Below are 18,958 nucleotides of genomic sequence, written 5' to 3'. Positions count from 1 at the left end.
ACAATCGAAATCAAATGAAGAGGAAAGGTTTAAAATACCTCCTCGCAAAGTCAGGAGTAAGTTATCCGCTCCAGTGAACAATGTGCAAGAGGGCATTCAAAGTAGCCAGGTGGAAATAGTGGAAGAAACGCCATATATGCCGAATGAAATAGGCAAAACAGATTCTCTTTGCTGTTCAAAAGATGCCAGTAACGATACTTTTGCAGAAGATTTCAAAAAATATGATCAAGATAGCGACACTGAGAGCCCCTCTGAGTCCGAATCCGATTCAGAAGATGAAATGGAACTGTACATGCATTGTCTAAGAGCAGTTTACGGGCAACAGAGTTCGTCAAAAGCCACGAAGCTGGAACTAAATCGAGATAAAGAGTTCAAAAGAGCACCTTCAACCAGGAGTAAACGCTTGTCAACATCACTACCGTCCATCAGTGAATCTCTGGATGAGGAACAACTAATAAACTTAACGGAACAGCCGATAAACATGCAAGAAAAAGATATTGAGACAGTAGAAGTTCAATGTGCCGGTTTAGTTTTGCTCGATTCAAGTCCCAAAGAGGAAAATGATGATGATTTGTGGTGGAAGATCAATTTTTCCTGCAGAAATATCCTTAAATCATTGCTCTATGCCATATTGGTAGTTCTTTTTTTGGCAGTGTCATACCATTATGACTTTATAGCCTGCTTTGGCCTGTATGTGATATCAGTAATCTGGCTCTTTTTTCAAGGGGACAAGCAAACCGGAAAAAAGAACAGTTAGCTCAAATATGAAGAAAAATAAAAACAAGTAGGTACAATATTAAAACTATATTGAACAATTTCATTTTAGTCTGTGTTCACGTGGTCCTGGTTTAGGCCTGATGTAGATGTGCTTTTGTCATTTTCTAGTTCTAATTTAGTCCTGATAGTCCAGGTTTATTTCCGGGTGTAGTCCCAGTTTAGTAATTATTTTAATGTGTCAGTGTGAATCAGCCGATGACTCTCTTATAAATAGTGATGACTCGATAACTGGATTACAGCAGCTTGTGTTCCTCATTTACAATGGTTAGAATCCATCAGAGGTGATTTAGTCCTGATTTAGTCCTGGTTTAGTCCTGGTTCAGTCTTGGCAGATCTGCAGTGGTCAGTATTCTATTTCTCAAAAGTAGTCTCAGTGGTTGTGTGAGGGCATGTCAAACTAATCAAATTAATTTAAAAAGTTTTATGTAGCTAAAATGGTGTTTGTAACCAAGGCTAATCAGCCGTGGGCAACACCAGACTGGTGTAACAGAAATAATCAATTTTTTCACGTTATGTTACAGCTGTGCACATGACAGATGTTTTCTGAAAGACCCTGTGTATTCCCTATGGGATAAGGGGAGATATTTTTGCATTCTTGTAAATATCAAGTAAAGCCAGCAGACTATGGACCATTGCTGTAGCTTGTCAAATATACAATGTTTTAATTGTGTTGATTAATACACATCAATAAAATAGTAATTATTCAATGTAATCGTCATAATCGTCGTTATTGAAAGTTGATCCAATCCAACTTTATTTGTATATAGCATATTTTATAAACAGTACAGTTTCCAACGTGCTTCACATAGCAGTGTAAAACATTTCACTCTAAAAGTCTGCAGAATTATGTTCCAAACTAAAGAAACTAATAGAATCAATAGATAAAAGAATAATAATAAAATCAAAGCAGTACTAAAAAAAATTAAATAGATTAAAACAATCAATCAATAAATAAATAAATATAAATAAATTAATACATAAATAAACAAAAAAGACATAGCGGACCACACGACTCACGCGGTGTTAAAAGCCACAGAATCAAAGTGGGTTTAAAACGAGACTTTAAACTCTCCACTGTGGGGACGAGCTGATGGTGACATCTAGTGGCAGCCACCTAAAACTGCAACTTACTTACTTTTTACTCCGCACTACTTCAAACTGCAGATATAACAAAACTTAACATGTCCAGACATGTCCAGTATCAAGTTCCCCCCATTATTTTACGCAACATATCTTAAGTCTTTGTGTCCCAAATAAAAGCGCTATATAAATCTGATGTATTATTTGTAGTTATATGTAATCCAAAACATGCTACATAGTCATAGGAAGAACAGCTGATAGCTCATGGAGATCCATTAAATACAAACAATCAATGTTGAAAATACGCATCTAAATCTACTAATTATTTTTTAAATACACCAATGTAGTAAGGGTAGTAGGTGAATTTTATATAAATATAAATGCAGATTGTAATTTTAATTTCTCCAACTGCAGCTCGGAGCTCTTAGTAGCTCTCCTCCCCCTTCCAAATAGCTCGCCAAGGGATTTCGGAATTATACACTATACGTGCTGACTAACTAAAATTTTGTTAATTAGATGCCTATTACCATTGTATCATTATATCACTTAGCTGCATAATTTCTTGCAGCCTCTAAAAGTGGTAGCTCTCTTGCATTTTTGTTTTTGTAAAGGAAGCTCATCAGAGGAAAAAGGTCTAATGTATCCAGATGAAAGTACACAAACAACACATTTTTACAAGATACACTTATTACCAAACAAAATACTCGTTCTTTCAAGTTACCTTTATTTCATTATTTAGATATAGATATTGTGCTGTCACATTGTTTTATTTATTTGGATTAGATTATTGATCTTTTTGTGTCTGAAAATCGTTTCCTGCGCTCTGATTGGCTACTGAGCTGTCAATTCTAGAACGTGTTCGCCCCCGCGGGCCAATCAGCGCGCGCGTTGTTGGCCTGTGCGCTCTGTTCGTTCGCCGGTCGGGTTGCAGTTGCAGGTTGCTCAGTTGCACAGGCAGCAGCTGGAAAAGGGGAAGCCGCTCTAGCTGCTCCTGTCGGCGGCTACGGAGCGGAGTGATGGACCCGAGGAGCAACGCCGAGAGCGGGGAGCCTGAGCAGGAGCCGCGGGAGCTCTTCTCCGTGCCCATCCCGCGGCCGGAGCCCAGCACGCAGGAGCAGGAGAAGCTGTCCGGGGTGGTGAAAAATGTGCACCGCAAACTGCGTAGGAAATACAGAGAGGGTAAGAGGTGTACAGGCTCCTGCTTTGGTCTGGGGCCCCTGGTTCTGTCCCCGCTGCTCCGACATGGGCTTAGCCTTAGCCACATGCTGAACGCTAGCCAACACTCAGTCAATGGATTTAAATAGACATGCTAACCATGCTAAACACACGACTAAACCTGGATTTCTTTCTCTTGCACTGATGTTGTTTACTGCCAAAATAAGCGAGGCCTAACTCTGCTTTAACCATAAAGCTTTAGCGTTTTCTCCTGACACTGAATTGGATTAATCAGACTTTTGTCATGCAGAGGGTGAGCAGATGTCTCTATTTAAGTCCCACTTTTGAGCCTGTGTCCCCTGTCCCAGCAGATTTATCCCAAACCAGTCATTTGCCCCTCTTTTATACAAGAAATGTCCCAGGTGTCCCTATTTTTGACCAATTTGATCCCTGCCAACAGTAAAGAAGGCATAAATTGTGATTTGTTTAGTTAAAATATAGAAAAGCTGCTTAAAAATGACCAGAACACTAAGAAAATGTGACTATAGTGACTCACATTAGTGCCGAGTGCAGAAGTTTTCCTTAATTATGCACTCCTTTCACAATTTTATTAGTACCAACAAACCCAAAACAGGGATGTCCCAGTATTTTATTTTGAAAATCTGGTCTCTCTGGTCATGCACCATATTCCATTTCTTTCCATTTTGTTTTTCAGATTCTAGATTGTGATTCTGTTTTACTCCAAAATGCGAGGAAAGTGACAGTTTCCCTATTGATTACACTGTACGTTGCCATGAAATATCAGAAAGGTAAATTCCCAAATATGGAGCTATTACTGACTGGACTCAAGACCTGCTGTATTACAACACAAATCTGTGGTTGAACAACATTAATTTCAGCTGTCCCCATCTGTATTAAATTATATTGGCCAACAGAATGTTGTGATTTCAGCTGAAACTCAGCAATAAGTTCTTCTTGAAATTGACCATCTTATTACCATCATATGCTTGTTTGTGCCACTTGTGTTCAAACATAAACTTATTTTAACTAATGTTATTTTTCAGCTTTTCTAACTGCCAATCTAAGTTTGACTAAAAGAAAAAGTAGAATACGAATAATACTGAAGAGCTCCTAACTTCTTCTTTTCACAGCAAAATAAAGGGGTTAGAAAAATCCCCTTTTCTAGCATAATACGCACAAGTGCTGCACAAAATGGATAAATCATGAACAGATAATAAATAATAAATCCTAAAACAATATTGTTCTTCATATAAACCCAACTGTATTAAATAAAAATAGTCTAATAGTCAATAATCAAATGCTGTAAAGTAAAAATAACTCCCAATAACCCAAGTAATATTGTGCAGAGTACACTGAGAACATTCCTCGTTCTGCTGGTTGCACACATAAAGGTACACTATGTAACTATGTAAATATACACCCACCACTAAAGCTCTGGAAGATTGGTCATCTATAGTGTTTCTGAGACATTTCTCCTTTTTTCATCAGGAAATTGTTTCTAGATTTGGTTTAGTTGCTTTAAAGGAAAATGATTTTGGTTAACAGTTAGAACAGGGACCACTAAACCAAGATGAAAATAACCCTGTATTATTACTATTATTATTATTATTTAATGTATTCTTTTTTTACATTTAAAAACAATGTGAAAAGACACTATTCATTTTCTTTAAGCCATGGATAGTGCAGCAGCGGATATTGTGACGGTGACAATTTTGCAATATATTGTGCAGATAATGAACATAACATACAGTAGAGCCCGACCGATATATCGGCTGGCCGATATTACCGGCCAATATGGGCACCTGTAGACATATCGGCTATCGGCCGATATGCTTGCTGATATGGGCCGATATTTCACGTGGGCATGTTATACCTCGTTATAAAGCTTAGACTTTCTACATTATGTTCATTTAATCCAATTTACAGACAGATAAATCCTAATATGTGGCTCCGCATCAGTATTTATCTGCGGTGTAATTTGTCTGTGTCCGTACTGTCCCTGAACACACCACCAGAGTGACGTCACTTCACTCGCGTGTGTTTATTTACACCCGCAGCCGTGCGCAACATTGAGATTATTTTCTTTTTACGGACAATCGGTTTGAGTCTGGATTAAAAGGACATTTATTAGTGCAGACTTGTGATGTGAGGAGGAGCCTGTGTGAGCGGTGAGTGTTGGAAATACATCGACTTTGAAGCTAGTTTAGGTTTTGTTAGCGGTTAGCTGCTGTAGCTCCCACACATAAACAGTCTGTTTTCTATTGGTCTATTGTAAAGTGACTGTATTGACCGTATATTTGTTACTGGACCTGCATTGATATGTAAATGAGCTGTGATTAGACGTGTGAATGATCCACATTTATGCATATAATTAACTACCGCGGTGCGCAGCATTTACTGCTAAAGGCTAATAGCGATAGTTCACTAGCTAGGAGTTATGGGTCGGTCGCGATCGAAGCGGCTCTTAGAGCGAACAGCGGGAGCTCTTTTCTTAGGATCACTTTCTCTTCATGCCGCATGTAGACCCGTAGTTTGACAGCAGCAGCTGAAAACGAAACTTTCAGAAATCTGCGTGTGAATGACAAAAAAAGTGCATATTTGGCTGCAGTTCAGCATGAAATGAATCTAATCTTGGGCTCGAGTGCTGGTTTAGTTCAGTTCTGCTTGCAACAAAACAATCTCAAGAGTCGCTTTGCTTTAGTCAAAAAGAGCCGGTTCTCCAAAAAAAAACTGGAATACCCATCACTTGTAGCTAGAATGTGATGCAAAAATGCCATTAGGCTAATCTACAAGAGTCAAAATAACAATAAATGTAGCCTAAATAAACCCAATTTAGAATCCACTAGAGCCAAACTTAAGTTTTTTAATCAATTCAAGATTTACAGTAAATATATCGGTGATTATATCGGCTATCGGCAGCTCCAGCTCCCATTATATCGGTTTCATATCGGCCACAACAAAATCCATATCGGTCGGGCTCTAACATACAGTAACATTATTTAATAGTATGACCCTGGAACCAAAACCTCTTCTAAAAATACTGTAAATACTGTACTGAATTCCCCTGTGACATTTATATTTACTTTTATACTCTTTTTTTGTGAGTTTAAAGTCCTTCTATATTGATTTTACAAGATCCCTTATCTTGTATACTATATCTTACATTATGACTAAATGAAGGGTTTATTTGCCATTCCTCTCTTCTGTTTATTGTTACATTTTTAGCAGTTACTTTTAATATCTACTTGATTTGAAACAATGAGCAGTTTCTTAGATATGAACAGGAGTATTGTATAATGTAAATAGAAACAAGTATAGCTTTCTTTCACTTCCGGAATTAACTGATTATTAACAATCATACTTCAAAAAGGGAATCCAGGGAGGGCGATGTTGGAGTGACAAAATTGAAACTCATGATTGTAAAGTTATTTGAAATATCCTGACGGTATTCAGACAATCTTATGGTAATTCATCAGAAGTTAAAACACACCTATATTAGTCACAAAAGTGTAGAAAGATGACTTGATATAGAAAGGTTATACAGCAAGTTTGTTTTAGTTTCTAATCAGATCTTTAAAGAATGTAGCCTTTTTATTACCCATATCAACTTCAGAGTTATGGACCACTGAACCAGCAAACCTTAATAGTTGATGTGAAATCTTATTGTTTATCTATATTACAATAAAGTTAAACGTGACATTTATAAACACCAAAAATTAGGAGATGCAAATTGTGTTTCTCCAAAACATTGATCCTATGCCTCTATGTTTGACTTAGACTTCGACAGATTTTATTGATCCACAAGGGAAATGATTTGGACACAGGAGCTCACATATCACATTATAATACAAATATAAAAACTAAGAGCAAAGTATAAATGGTAATAATAAATTCTAAATAAGTACAGGTATCAAATAAGACATAATTGTATAAATGTAAATGTACAAGTCAAAATAAAATAGATAAGTTTCTAGTTTGTATAAGTTTGATAAGCTGTATGTATCACCTTTGTTTCTTTGAGTTGTTGTATCAGTAAATATTGTATTCTTTGTGTACCGTTGTTTGTCAGATGTAAAACGGATACTTGACACAAAAGGATTAGCCATACACTGACTGGAATGTACAGAAGTCTGGAGCATTGTCATTGTGTGATGATTTCTTGTCTTTGGAAAATTCCAGTGGAATTGGGCTGCACAATTAATGACAACAAAACTGAAAAATGAATTGCTAAAATCAAATGCAACATTTAGGAAAAACCTGCTAACCCAGTAGTTTACTGTTATACAAACATGTTGTGAAATGCATGTGACTCTTGTATTAGGTTAGCAGTTCATAATAGTACCTTCTTCTCTCAGATGGTAACGTTCCTGGATGTGTTATTGTGCACTCTGAAACTGAATCCTGATTTGAAAAGCTACATTTGAAAATCACAAGTGATCACATTCACAATATCTTTAGAGTCTTAAAGGCGCACTATGTAATGCATCTGTTTCCATGGAGATGGGGAGTTGATCCCACCAGGCCAAATTACAGGTCAGATAGACTTACTTAAACTTAGACAAACTTTATTGATCCATAAGGGAAATTATTTGGACAGAGGAGCTCACACATAACAATATAATGTAATAACAAAAGTAAAAATATAAATGGTAATAATAAATAGTAAAAGTAAAAAAGTAAAAAGTAAAAGTAGCAAAAAAAGAGCAAGAGACAGGTGTGAAAAAGGCATAATTATATAAATGTATATGTACATGTCAAAATAAAATGGAGATATAGTATATAGATATAAGTTTTAAAAAAAAAGAGGTCATAGAAGACAGTGCAAAAATGATAAGATGATTGACAGATCTGTGGAGTGGTGACCATTGTCACCATGGGAATGCAAGTATTTCAAGGTATTTTTTTCAGAAATAAAAATTATGCTATTATGTGGAAACACAATTACATTTCCACAGAGACATGCAGTTTTATAGTGGACTTTTAACTGGGCAAATCCTTCCTGTGAATTTTGTGGCATTTGGTAAAAAAAAAAGAAAAAGAAACCATTGTCTTAAACCCTCACGCTCTCCTCGGGGTCACATTGACCCAAAGACATTTTTTTCCTTCTTGCTCTCTTGAGGTGGGTTAATCAGACCCAAAAATTGATTTTCTCGCCTGATGAGAATTTATTTGAAAATAAATGTTTGGGTCTGATTGACCCGCCCCCAAGAGACCGGGAAGGAAAAAAAAATCTGTGGGTCAATGTGACGCCAAGGAGAGCGTGAGGGTTTAATGAAATGCCATATTTGAGTTGTTCAGTTTGTTTCAGTTTGTAGTCTTTCTCTGGAAAGTGTATTCTTCCTCATGATTGCTAATAAGTCAGGCATGATCAGTCTTGAGCTTGAAATTGAGTCATTGGTCACGCTCTTCGGTTGTTTACTGTGTGTTTTGTTCTTTCATTTCTGCAAATCTGATCCAGTTTTTTTTTTTTTTCCCTCATTTATGGCCCTGGGGATTATACAGTTGTTATCAAGTAGTTTGCCTTCGGACTGTAAACTCTGCCACAGTGAGGCGAAGCTGCGGGGATTTTAATGGGAACTACTTTTTTTACTTTAAAATGAGGAAGATAATTTTGTATGATGTATGAGTCTGCTAATTTGTTAAATTTTTTTTTTTCTGCTCGGGCAAACACAGTGAACAAGTAGGTGTCTGTGATTGGTTTTATTATTTTATTATAGTCTATTATGATACAAAGGTGTTCATATGTGGTTAACTGCCTACGTGTTATTTTCACTACTGTTTGCGAGACGGTAGTAGTTCTTCAAAACTTATGTTCTGTTTTTATTGCCTTTCTTTCAAAAATTGGAATAGGTCAAGGAAGAGTAAATTCTGGTGTGTGTTCATTAGGCATTGACTGGATATTAGGTTGTTGACTGTTAAGAGGTTTTAACCTGCAACCAAATTCTCTTTAAAGACACTCTGTAATCTTTCTAGTGAAGGGTCTGTCACCTGCTTGTCTCCATTCCTTAGTATGATATGACACTTATTTATCTCCATGGAAACAAGCAGATTCAGGGGTGGGTTAAATCACAAAATCAACAGGAAATGCATTGGCTTTCTGTGTTCATTGACCATAAACCTGTCCAGATCAATAGTGTAGTGTAAAGTGATGACTTTCTTGTGTTTTTAGTGGGCGACTTTGATAAGATCTGGCGGGAGCACTGTGAGGACGAGCAGACGCTCAGTGAATATGCCAATGCCATGAAGAACCTCGCTGACCACCACTGGACCAGGAAGTGTGAGGGAGAGGGACGCATCGAGTGGTGCCGCAGGTAATGGCTGCAGTTTTCAGACTTTAGCCTTTAGAGACAATCTGGGAATGGATGGGGGAATAAATAGGGATTGACTGATATGTTGTTTTTTTTTCATCAACAGCTTTGATTTTTATGTTATTAGGTTCTTTTTTAAGACCAAGAGTTTGTTTTCATACCTGATCCTTTTGACTGCTCACTAGCGGTCTTCCTCAGAGTGGTCACGTAATGTTGCTCTGAACATGTATTAATCAGCTGACTGGACACATCACAGCAACATTACGTGACCACTCTGAGGAAGACCGTTAGTGAGCAGTCCAAACTCTCAGCTATGAAAACAAACTCATAACATAAAAATCTAAGCTGTTGGTGAAAAAAACATATCAATTATCAGAAGACCAAATGAACCTCATTGGACTATTAAGCTTTGATTTTTAGGCAAATTATTACAAACTATGACAACGGTGTCATGTGTTGTCCTGAAAAGTGCTCAGTGCGGTGGGGGGTTGGTCAGAATTGTTGATGTTTTGACCTGGTTTATATTTAATCTCTGTGCAGCCATAGAGGACAGTGAAGTGAAGGTCCTGAGATGACAAATGATTTAATCATGTTTCTTGATGTGTGTTTCTGCAGTGTGTGTCAGGAGTACTTTTTGGATGGAGGGATGAAGAAGATGATTGAGAAAGATGAGAAGACTGCCGCTGCTTCCCTGGGTTTGAATTCAGTGACAGCGAACTCCCCAAGTCACAGCTCTGTCCCCAGGTGAGAGAGAATTAGTTTATATTGAGTTTTTTGTGTGATTAAAACATTGGCCAATGCTAATGCAGTATTTAAATAGAAATACTGTGCTCAAGAAAGTTTAAAAAAAAAAACACCGATTGTTAAATTTATTAGTGTTTGCTAGGAAGCAAACCAACTAAATTAAAAGCTGCTACCACAAATAAATAAGACATTAAATAAATACATTGATGATAATAATTTAGATGTTTTGTCCTGGCCTGGTCCTGTTGACGTTTTACTGGTAATACTTGAGATTTAAAAAAAGATTATGGTGAATAAATCAAATATTCCCTAGACTGCTTTTCGGAATTTTATACGTACAGGTGGAATGTTTTGAGACTGAATTCATTCTATTACCTTGTTGTATTTTTCCTTCAGTTGGGCGTCTCAAATGGGAAAGATGCGCCTGCTGGATGTAGGTAGCTGCTTTAACCCTTTCCTCAAGTTTGACGAGTTCCTCACTGTTGGGATCGACATCGTCCCAGCCGTCGAGGTGTGTTTTATTCATCTATTTTCTTGATACTGTAAAAATAAAAGGACACATACATTGAATATGTTTTTAGTAAAGGTACACTAACATATCCATTGTGCGCGGTGCGTTGGAGTATTTCCACCCATTCTTCTCTCTCAGCTTTTATTGTGAAGTGAAAGAAATCTAGACCTGATGAGAATATCCAAACAAATCAAAAGTACTACAGTTGAATTCATTTTAACGGCTGTATTTGTACTAGCAGACATTTCCTGTTGTTTGCGAAGCCTGCTGTCGTAAATAAACAGTATGAGATTTCCTGTTAAGCAGCTGACTTGGTGCCTTTGTGCAAGCTCACTGTCAACCCTGACTCATGAGATTATCAGATGTGGTTTAACTGTGAAGAAAGAGGAACAGAAAATTTTTCAGAATTTTTTTTGTGCAGCTTCAGCAGAACTCATGTGAAGATTTAGAAATACTCATGCTCTTTAATGAGATACTTCCTTTTTTTTTTTTTTTTTTTTTTTTTGAAAAGTGTGAGTAAATTAGAATAAATCACAATAAAAATTTGGGTTTAGCAAATGAAACTTAAATTTCACAACGTTCTATAGGCCATTATAATTTATTAAGATCGATTTGACTTTAAAAGAGTGCAGACTAAAGCCTTTCACTCGCATGCACATAAAATCATGTGAGTTTTTGATATTAAATGAATTTATTAGGCACTGCTGTATTTTTAGTTACTGTGTGAAATGCACCTTACCAGTCCTGGACCAGTGTTGAAAATCAGCACATGCTACAACACTTTAAAGGATACATTTAATTTTATGTCTATTTTTTAAAATACATTTTATTTATTCATTTTTCCAAGTTTTGTGTAGTATAAAACAAACCATTAAATATGACCAATACAAAGCTTGGTGCGCTGTTTTACTGCATTAAGGATGTAGAAGGGTGGATCAAGTCTCTTTTTGTTTATATTTCAACCATTTTGTTCAGTATTTATGAAGAAATGTCCTTTGAGTCGTAGAAAAAAGTCAGTTGTTCCATGGAATATATTTCTTCTATAATGTCGAGCCACTGATTCAGTGACGGTGGGTCCTTTTTAAACCAGCTTCTTGTTTTTGCTTTTTTTGATGCCAATGTCAGAATCTCGAAAAGGTTCTGTCTGCTTTTTCGATCACCTCTCCAGACAGAAGGCCCAACAAAAATCTCTTTGGGTCCTTGGGGACGACATAAGTCAAGATTGTATCTGTTTTTTCAAACACATTGTCCCAGAATGATTTTAACTTTGTACATGTCCAAAATATATGAGAGTGATTGGCATTTGAGTGGCCACACTGTCTCCAACAATGATATTCAAACAGTTGTACCGTATTTTACGCACTAAAGGGCACTCTGGATTATAAGGCACACTGTTATTAAATTGTCTATTTTCGAACTTTTTTCACAAATAAACCACTCCGGACTTTAAAGGAAACACAACAGTTGGATGGGTGAGTTTGTTTGGAGCGTTCACAGTGACTCTGGGCTTTGTTCAGTTGTGGCGTGTAGGGAGGGTGCTGTCTGGGACCAACGGATTGTCGGCGTGTTCACAGTGACTCAGTTGTTCAGTTTTGTCTAGAAGTGGCACATTGCACTCGCTTTTTTGGTTCGTTCCTCTGTTCCTCGTCGGTGTGGAGTGATGAGAGTGTCTGTGGGTGTGTTTCTCTGCGCGGTCGCTGTCTGCTCCGTGTGCTTGCGTGCGATGTGGGTGGTGCGGCTTTGTAGTTTACTAAAGTCGTGCTGGGACACCCGAGTGGATTCGTGTATAGGGCACTCTGGATTGTGGGGCGTGTAGTTGTTTTTTGATGGAGTTGGAGGCTTATGAGCTCGCCCTATAGTGCTTTGGCAGTAATTTGAGCACTAATAAAGAATTGTATAAGACATTTCCAACTAAATTCCCTCCACCCTTTGGAGCTAGTTGAGTTTTACGTCCATTTTAAGTGCAATATGTAACTTTTCTGGTACACTGTCTGCTTGTATATATGGATATGTTATTGCTTTGCCTGGAATGTCCTTTTTAAAGTGAGAATGCATGTTTAAAGTATGTTTAAGCAATAAAAACACAAGTAACCATCTAAATACCAGTTTGATTTGGTTTAAAGCCATATTCTAGATCATTCTATCCTGAGCAATTACATCTCCAGCAGAGCATCAGGTGGCAGATATTGCTCCAAAAAGTGACCTAGAACTCCTTTTTAAATAAATCAATGACTGACTTGATGCTGTTGTAATAATAAATCTGTTGTTCTGTGTTGTCTCCAGACTGTGCACAAGTGTGACTTCCTGAACCTCCAGCTACAGCCTCCGTTGCAGTTGTCCCGGGACTCGGTGGAGGCCTTCCTGCGTCAGCTCCACAGCCCCATCGACGCCCTCCCCGCTCAGCTGTTCAACGTGGTCGTCTTCTCCCTCCTCCTGTCCTATTTCCCCTCCCCCTACCAGCGCTGGATCTGCTGCAAGAAAGCCCACGAGCTCCTGGACCTCCACGGCCTCCTCCTGATCATCACACCCGACTCCTCGCACCAAAACCGACACGCGCTCATGATGCGGAGTTGGCGCGTCGCCGTCGAATCTTTAGGTTTTAAGCGCTACAAATATGTCAAGTATTCGCACATGCATCTTATAGCATTCAGAAAGGTTTCCCTTGCGACCACCAGCGATTTAGTTTCCCAAAATTACCCGGAAATGCTTTACATCCCGCAGGACTTTAACACAAGTGAGGAGGAGGAGAGCTGGGATGTGCCCGTGTACGTCCGATCTGAGTTTGAGGATGACCAGGTGGCGTGGGGATTCAGTGAACTCCCCGAGACGCCGTACGATTCAGATTCAGGGGAGAGCCAAAGCAGCTCCGTGCCCGGCTTTCACGAATTCGAAGACCCCATTTTGCTCCAAAGCTAAACCAGATGCTCGCCGCTATCTGTGTGTGAAAGTACAGGCAGGTTTTTATGGACAGATACGGTACGGGTCGGGCCAATAGTGTTTTTGGTAACACCTAAAAGTAGCCAACTAATTTACACACATATTTTAACTATTTTTGAAGTTAATTATACTTATTAATAAAACATTAAATACTGTTACATAATAGACTAATATGCTTCAATCTAGACCACAAACATATCCAAGAGGAGTGACTGAAATCACAAAATTTTAACTGCACATGAAGTAGAGCTGCTCAATTATGGAAAATAAATCATTATCACAATTATTTTGGCCGATATTGAAATCACGATTATTCAGACTATTATTTTTTAGTTACACAATGCATTTATTTAAAAAGAAAGCACACACACACAAACACTTTCAAATTGAAAATATGAACCTTAGAGAAGTTTTGCAAAGTATAAAACATAAAATATACTTATAAGGCAAAAAAGTATAAATGTATCCAAAATAAACTCTATATCCAGCTGTTCTACAATCTCTACATTTAAAAAATAAAATGGATATACTTATTTATATAAAAATATCCCAAAATAAACTTTATTTCAACTCAATTATATGAGTGATTTGACACACCAATCAAAATTGCGATCAAAATTCAGTTAATTGCACAGCTTTAACATGAAAACAGCTGTAGAGATTTAAAAATTAAATCCTTAAACAAAACAATTCAACCATTTAACAATTCTTAATAATAATACACAAGGTTATACAGTGTTACAAAAAAAACACTTGCTTTACATAGTCATGGAGGACTGATTGGGTGATTAAATTGTATCCCTAATTTATTTCCAGCGCCTCTTCTTTCTATAAACTTGAAATGAATGAATGAAATAAAAGGTTAAGATGCACTTTAGGATTTCTGCAGGTATTTTTGGTGCACTGCATTTGACCCATCCTTCACTGTCAAGGGTTAAACATGTCAAGAGCCGGTAACCCATCACCTGATTTAGAACTTTAAAAATACAATTAAAATGAGTATAAATATTTTAAACAGGGTGTATTATTTGCATTTTTAAATACTGACATTTGCATGACATATTTCACAGTAAAGCTCTGAACTACAAGAACAAAAAACAAGAACAAAATGTGTATATTTTTTGTCTATTTGACTGAGTGCAATAACGGCTTTATTACCACAAAAGCCAAACTATAAACCAATCATTTTAGACTACTTTTCGATCAACTTGGCCTGACCCGTGCCGTCCCGCTCCAGTGAAAACCTCAAATCTCTCCCTCTCTGCTGCGCTGCCAAATCTACTGCCTCATCCTCCTCCAGCTCCTCCCATGATGCAGTTTGCACAAAAAGACGTTTACAATCATATTTCTCATATCAAAACTACACACACATCACCACACAAATACATTCAACGCACCTACACTTCAGATGGATATATTTTGATAAATATCTAGTTTTTTAAAAGTTGGAAAAGAAGAATGCCCCTAAAATTTCTCAGCCCCCCCGCTCCTATTTGTCTGCCCCATCTTACACTCAGCTTTTAACTAAGAATAAGCTAAAGCGGCAGGGTGCTCAGTATAGATCTTTTTGGTGATTGTAAACAAAATGGCTGTGCACAAAAAGTTGGAATCGACCACAACTGTATGGTGTTGATCAACTACTACAGCTACTCGATTAGAAAGTCACTGATACGCAGTACTATACGACCACGTTAGTGTAGTATTTCTAGTGTTAGTTATCTGTTTAGCACATGGTTGACGATGCAAGGAACAATACTGGATCCTCGAGAATGAGAAGAGTTATGAATAAATACTTTTTTTTTTTCATAACATTTCCTAGGCACTCTCTTCAGTCAAACTTTGGTTCCATGGCTATCTATAACTATATTATTTGTGGCACTCTTCAGCTGTCTAATGTGAACAGGTTAGTCTATTTTGATTGCTGATAGGCGGCAAATAAAAAAAATCCCACATACTCACTCTCCAGGTTGACTGCAATCTTGATCTTGAGCCATGAGACCTTGTCCCCCATTCTTACTACTAGGTACTAGACTGGATAGGGCTGTGTAATGACAAAAATATAGCATTTTTTTTCCCTCACTGACAGATTTTTTTTTTTCATAAAATCAAAACTTAAAGCCAAGACAGACTTTAAGTGCGTGCCATTTAACATTAAAATTTTTTTCTTTTTTTTCCCTACTCTTTCAACTACAAAATGTTCTTGACGCTTGTATTTCGTTTACAAAAATCTCTCTTCTACTTAATCTGAAAAATATTGGTATTCGGAGTGCCATTTAAACTGCAGCGTCTCGATTGCTGTGTATTTTGTCAGATTAACAGTGTAGCAGTAATATCATTAGAAAAAAGCTTACTAGGTTTTATTACTAATGTGAAACAGTTTACGTGTCAGTTCAGTGTTTATCATTGTCTTTCAGTTCTTGAAACTCTAGCATTTTGTTGTTTTTAATTACACGTATCCATTTCTTCAAATCAGATTTTGGGCTTGTTTAACTTGAAATAGTTGTAGGATTTACACATTTAAAAATTATATTGGTATAAATTTAGGTTTTTACAATTCCTAGTAATTAAAAGTGCACTATATCTTTTCTGGTGGATGGTTTACGGGGAGATGTTGACTCTTGGAATTTTCCACAGCACGGCATTAAACTAATTTATCTTTCATTTAGTCATAATCTGGTATTTTTATAGCTCAAAGAATGAAATACATACATTCTTAGAGCGGACGAGTGAGTGACCTAACCTGTTCTCAGTTCTGATTTGTAACTTGTATCCATGGAGATACAGAAGTTTATTGCCATTCTGTGGAACATTTCAGGCAAAGCAACAACATCTCCAGGGAAACATTCAAGCAACACTTTACAGGGCACGTTGAAAGCAAAGGTACACAGATACTCCTCAAAAGAAATGATTTAGCTGAACCTTATTTATACATTTCTTTGAAGCGTAATAGGCAGGAAATCTTGTTTTAGATGAAGGACTGCACCAGTTTGGGAGCGTGCCAATGGAGGTCCACTGTAAAAGTTATCAAAACTGATCAACACGTTTTAACTCTCCTTTCAAGTCTCCCCTCGTGCTCCTTTTGGTCAGTCCCCTGTCTCTCTGTGACTGAACACGTTGCTCGAGTGAATGTTTTTGTGAATAAAATCGTTGTAGATTTTAGCAATAGTTATTTTTACCCGGTGTGACATTCAGTGTATTTAAAAGTTGTAGTGGTTCTCAAACTGATTGCAACAAGTACTTTCTCTGGCATGTATTCAGTGAGGTGTTTTATTACCTTGAAAATCTTTTTACCATGAGTGGGGTTGCCTCTTGACGAATCTAACCTGTGAAACTTTCCAGGCAAAGCAATGACTAAAGATCTGATAGAACTTAAACAGCAACAACAGCTTCCATCAAGACCCTTGCCTGATTTGGTAACATCTAAAGCAGGTCTAGAACTGGTCTACAACAAATCCATTATTCAAGATCGGTCAACTTCCACCAGCTGTACTTGCACCACAGTTTGATAACCACTGCTGCATAAGGTTTAATGATATTAGCTCAAACACTACCTTAAACAATGTCCGTGTGTGAATCAGATTTGTGTGAATGAAGGAAGATGGCATTTAAACATACTGATCCCGATTTATTTTCTTACGTTGAAATGGTCAAACGAAGGTGCCTTGTTAGTCATTTGTCAGTTCGCAAACATGGGCATCAAGCTTTTTAAACTGCAGTATTCAGGGTTTCTCCAAGGTTTTCCCAAGTAAAGACATCATATCCTTGCATATTAACAGTTCGAAAATCATTGCTCTGATTGAGATTGAGAAAGCCACTAAAATGTTGTTTGTTTATCGAAGTTTAGCTGCTTAACGAAATCGCCAACATAATACTCTTTTGAATTCATATGCCTGTCAATAATTGCAGCATTTGTAAGCATTTGTTAATACAAGATTCACGTACTTCCAGAAATTGAAAAGGGATAGAAGTATTGCCAAATTGTCCATTCTTTTATATTCTCTATTCTTTGCTCAAAAAGAACATGATATATGACATTGAAAACCTTGGCAATTCCCTGGTGCTGGTTTGTCCTATGGTGTTAACAAAGCATTTACTTGTTGCCATTGTACCATATCACTCACTCTATATATCTGTACTGAAGCTGAAGTTTTCATGGACATTAAAAAGTGTTAAACGACTTAAGTGATAACCAGGTGCATTGTCTTCCACTGTTTCTTTGATCCGTTGCATGAAAGTTTTGTCATTTTCACCAGCGCAGAACAATGTGAGCTTTTAGTATGGTTGTTTTTCTCTATTTTATAAATGAATGTAATCAAAACAGCGTCTCGCGTGGTTTATTTTACCTATGAATTTTCTCTACACAGCAAAAACTGGAGTGTTAAAATTGACTCTCACAGAATCAGTTTTAACATTTTCTCAGGGTTTTTCTGAGTCCAATCTGTTCAAGAGTTAATTTCACATTTTTGAAAATTTTAATTAACACAACCAAAATTTCTGTTTAACCCCAAAGTTATATTAATGTTTTGAGAGTAAACGGAACACAATTTAGCTAAACAATAAACAGAAATGTTTTATTTCTACTTAATACTATTTAATTTAGATTGAAATTATGTACAAAACTGGTTCAGACTGGTCTTTTCTCACAGGAGTTTGAACTGGTGGGTGGGAGGTGAAAAATGAACACTAAAGGAAGTTGACTTAATGAACCATATCAACCCATTTAACTTTATATATATATATATATATATATATATATATATATATTTTTTTTTATATATTAAATATTTCACCCTGAAATTTTAACCCTCCAGTTTTTGCAGTGTGGTGAATGACCCAGCTGTTATGGGCCTATGGCAGGGTATACTTTGAGTGATTGAGTGAGGGGTGGTCACTCAGAGGAGCGGGGCCATTGGTCAGACTGGCAGCCTCGCAGAAGTAGCCAGGCATGGAGTGTATGTCCATTCTTGACTCACTTGTGGGTCAGTCATAATATGAGGGACTGTAGATTTTTGTCTTATGGTCATTTTCAACTATGATTTCTATATTTTTGTTAAACATGTGACAATACATTTCCCTCTTTACTGTTGGTTGGGATCATTGATCAGAAATTGGGACCACTGGGACATTTCTTGTATAAAACTGGGACAAATCACTGGTTTTGTATAAACCTACAGGGGACACAGAGCTCAAAACTGGGACTGTCCAGGGTAAATAGGGATGCCTGGTCACGCTAAATTAGTTGATATATTGTCAATAATAATAAATCAGGGGTCTCCAACCTGTAGCTCAGAAGCTACCAATAGCTCTCCACCCCTTCTAAAGGATTTCTGAATTACACATATTGTCCCAAATAACTAATTGGATTAATTAAATGCCTATTATCATTGCAAATCTATCATTTTAGTGCCTGTCTTTGTGCACTCAT

At 37.2% G+C, this 18,958-nt stretch overlaps 1 protein-coding gene across 2 annotated transcripts; it reads left to right on the top strand.

The window, feature by feature from the left end:
• Nucleotides 1-2,769: 2,769 nt before the first annotated feature.
• On the top strand, nucleotides 2,770-17,851 carry bmt2 (base methyltransferase of 25S rRNA 2 homolog). 2 transcript variants are annotated; one of them, XM_020929342.2, is made up of 5 exons: nucleotides 2,770-3,036; nucleotides 9,203-9,344; nucleotides 9,957-10,085; nucleotides 10,482-10,596; nucleotides 12,880-17,851. In XM_020929342.2, the coding sequence occupies exons 1-5, from the start codon at nucleotides 2,874-2,876 to the stop codon at nucleotides 13,510-13,512; spliced, it is 1,182 nt and encodes a 393-aa protein (XP_020785001.1). In that variant the 5' UTR covers nucleotides 2,770-2,873; the 3' UTR covers nucleotides 13,513-17,851. The 2 variants fall into 2 exon arrangements, with proteins under 2 accessions (XP_020785001.1, XP_020785002.1); XM_020929343.2 differs by lacking the exon at nucleotides 2,770-3,036 and adding an exon at nucleotides 8,516-8,713.
• Nucleotides 17,852-18,958: the final 1,107 nt, after the last annotated feature.

The sequence above is a fragment of the Boleophthalmus pectinirostris genome, unplaced genomic scaffold (genome assembly GCF_026225935.1).
Source record: "Boleophthalmus pectinirostris isolate CB_2022bp ecotype Guang Dong unplaced genomic scaffold, ASM2622593v1 HiC_scaffold_2, whole genome shotgun sequence".
Taxonomy (NCBI): Eukaryota; Metazoa; Chordata; class Actinopteri; order Gobiiformes; family Gobiidae; genus Boleophthalmus; species Boleophthalmus pectinirostris.
The sequence above is the reverse complement of the archived record's forward strand: the minus strand, read 5'-3'. Positions and strand labels throughout refer to the sequence as shown.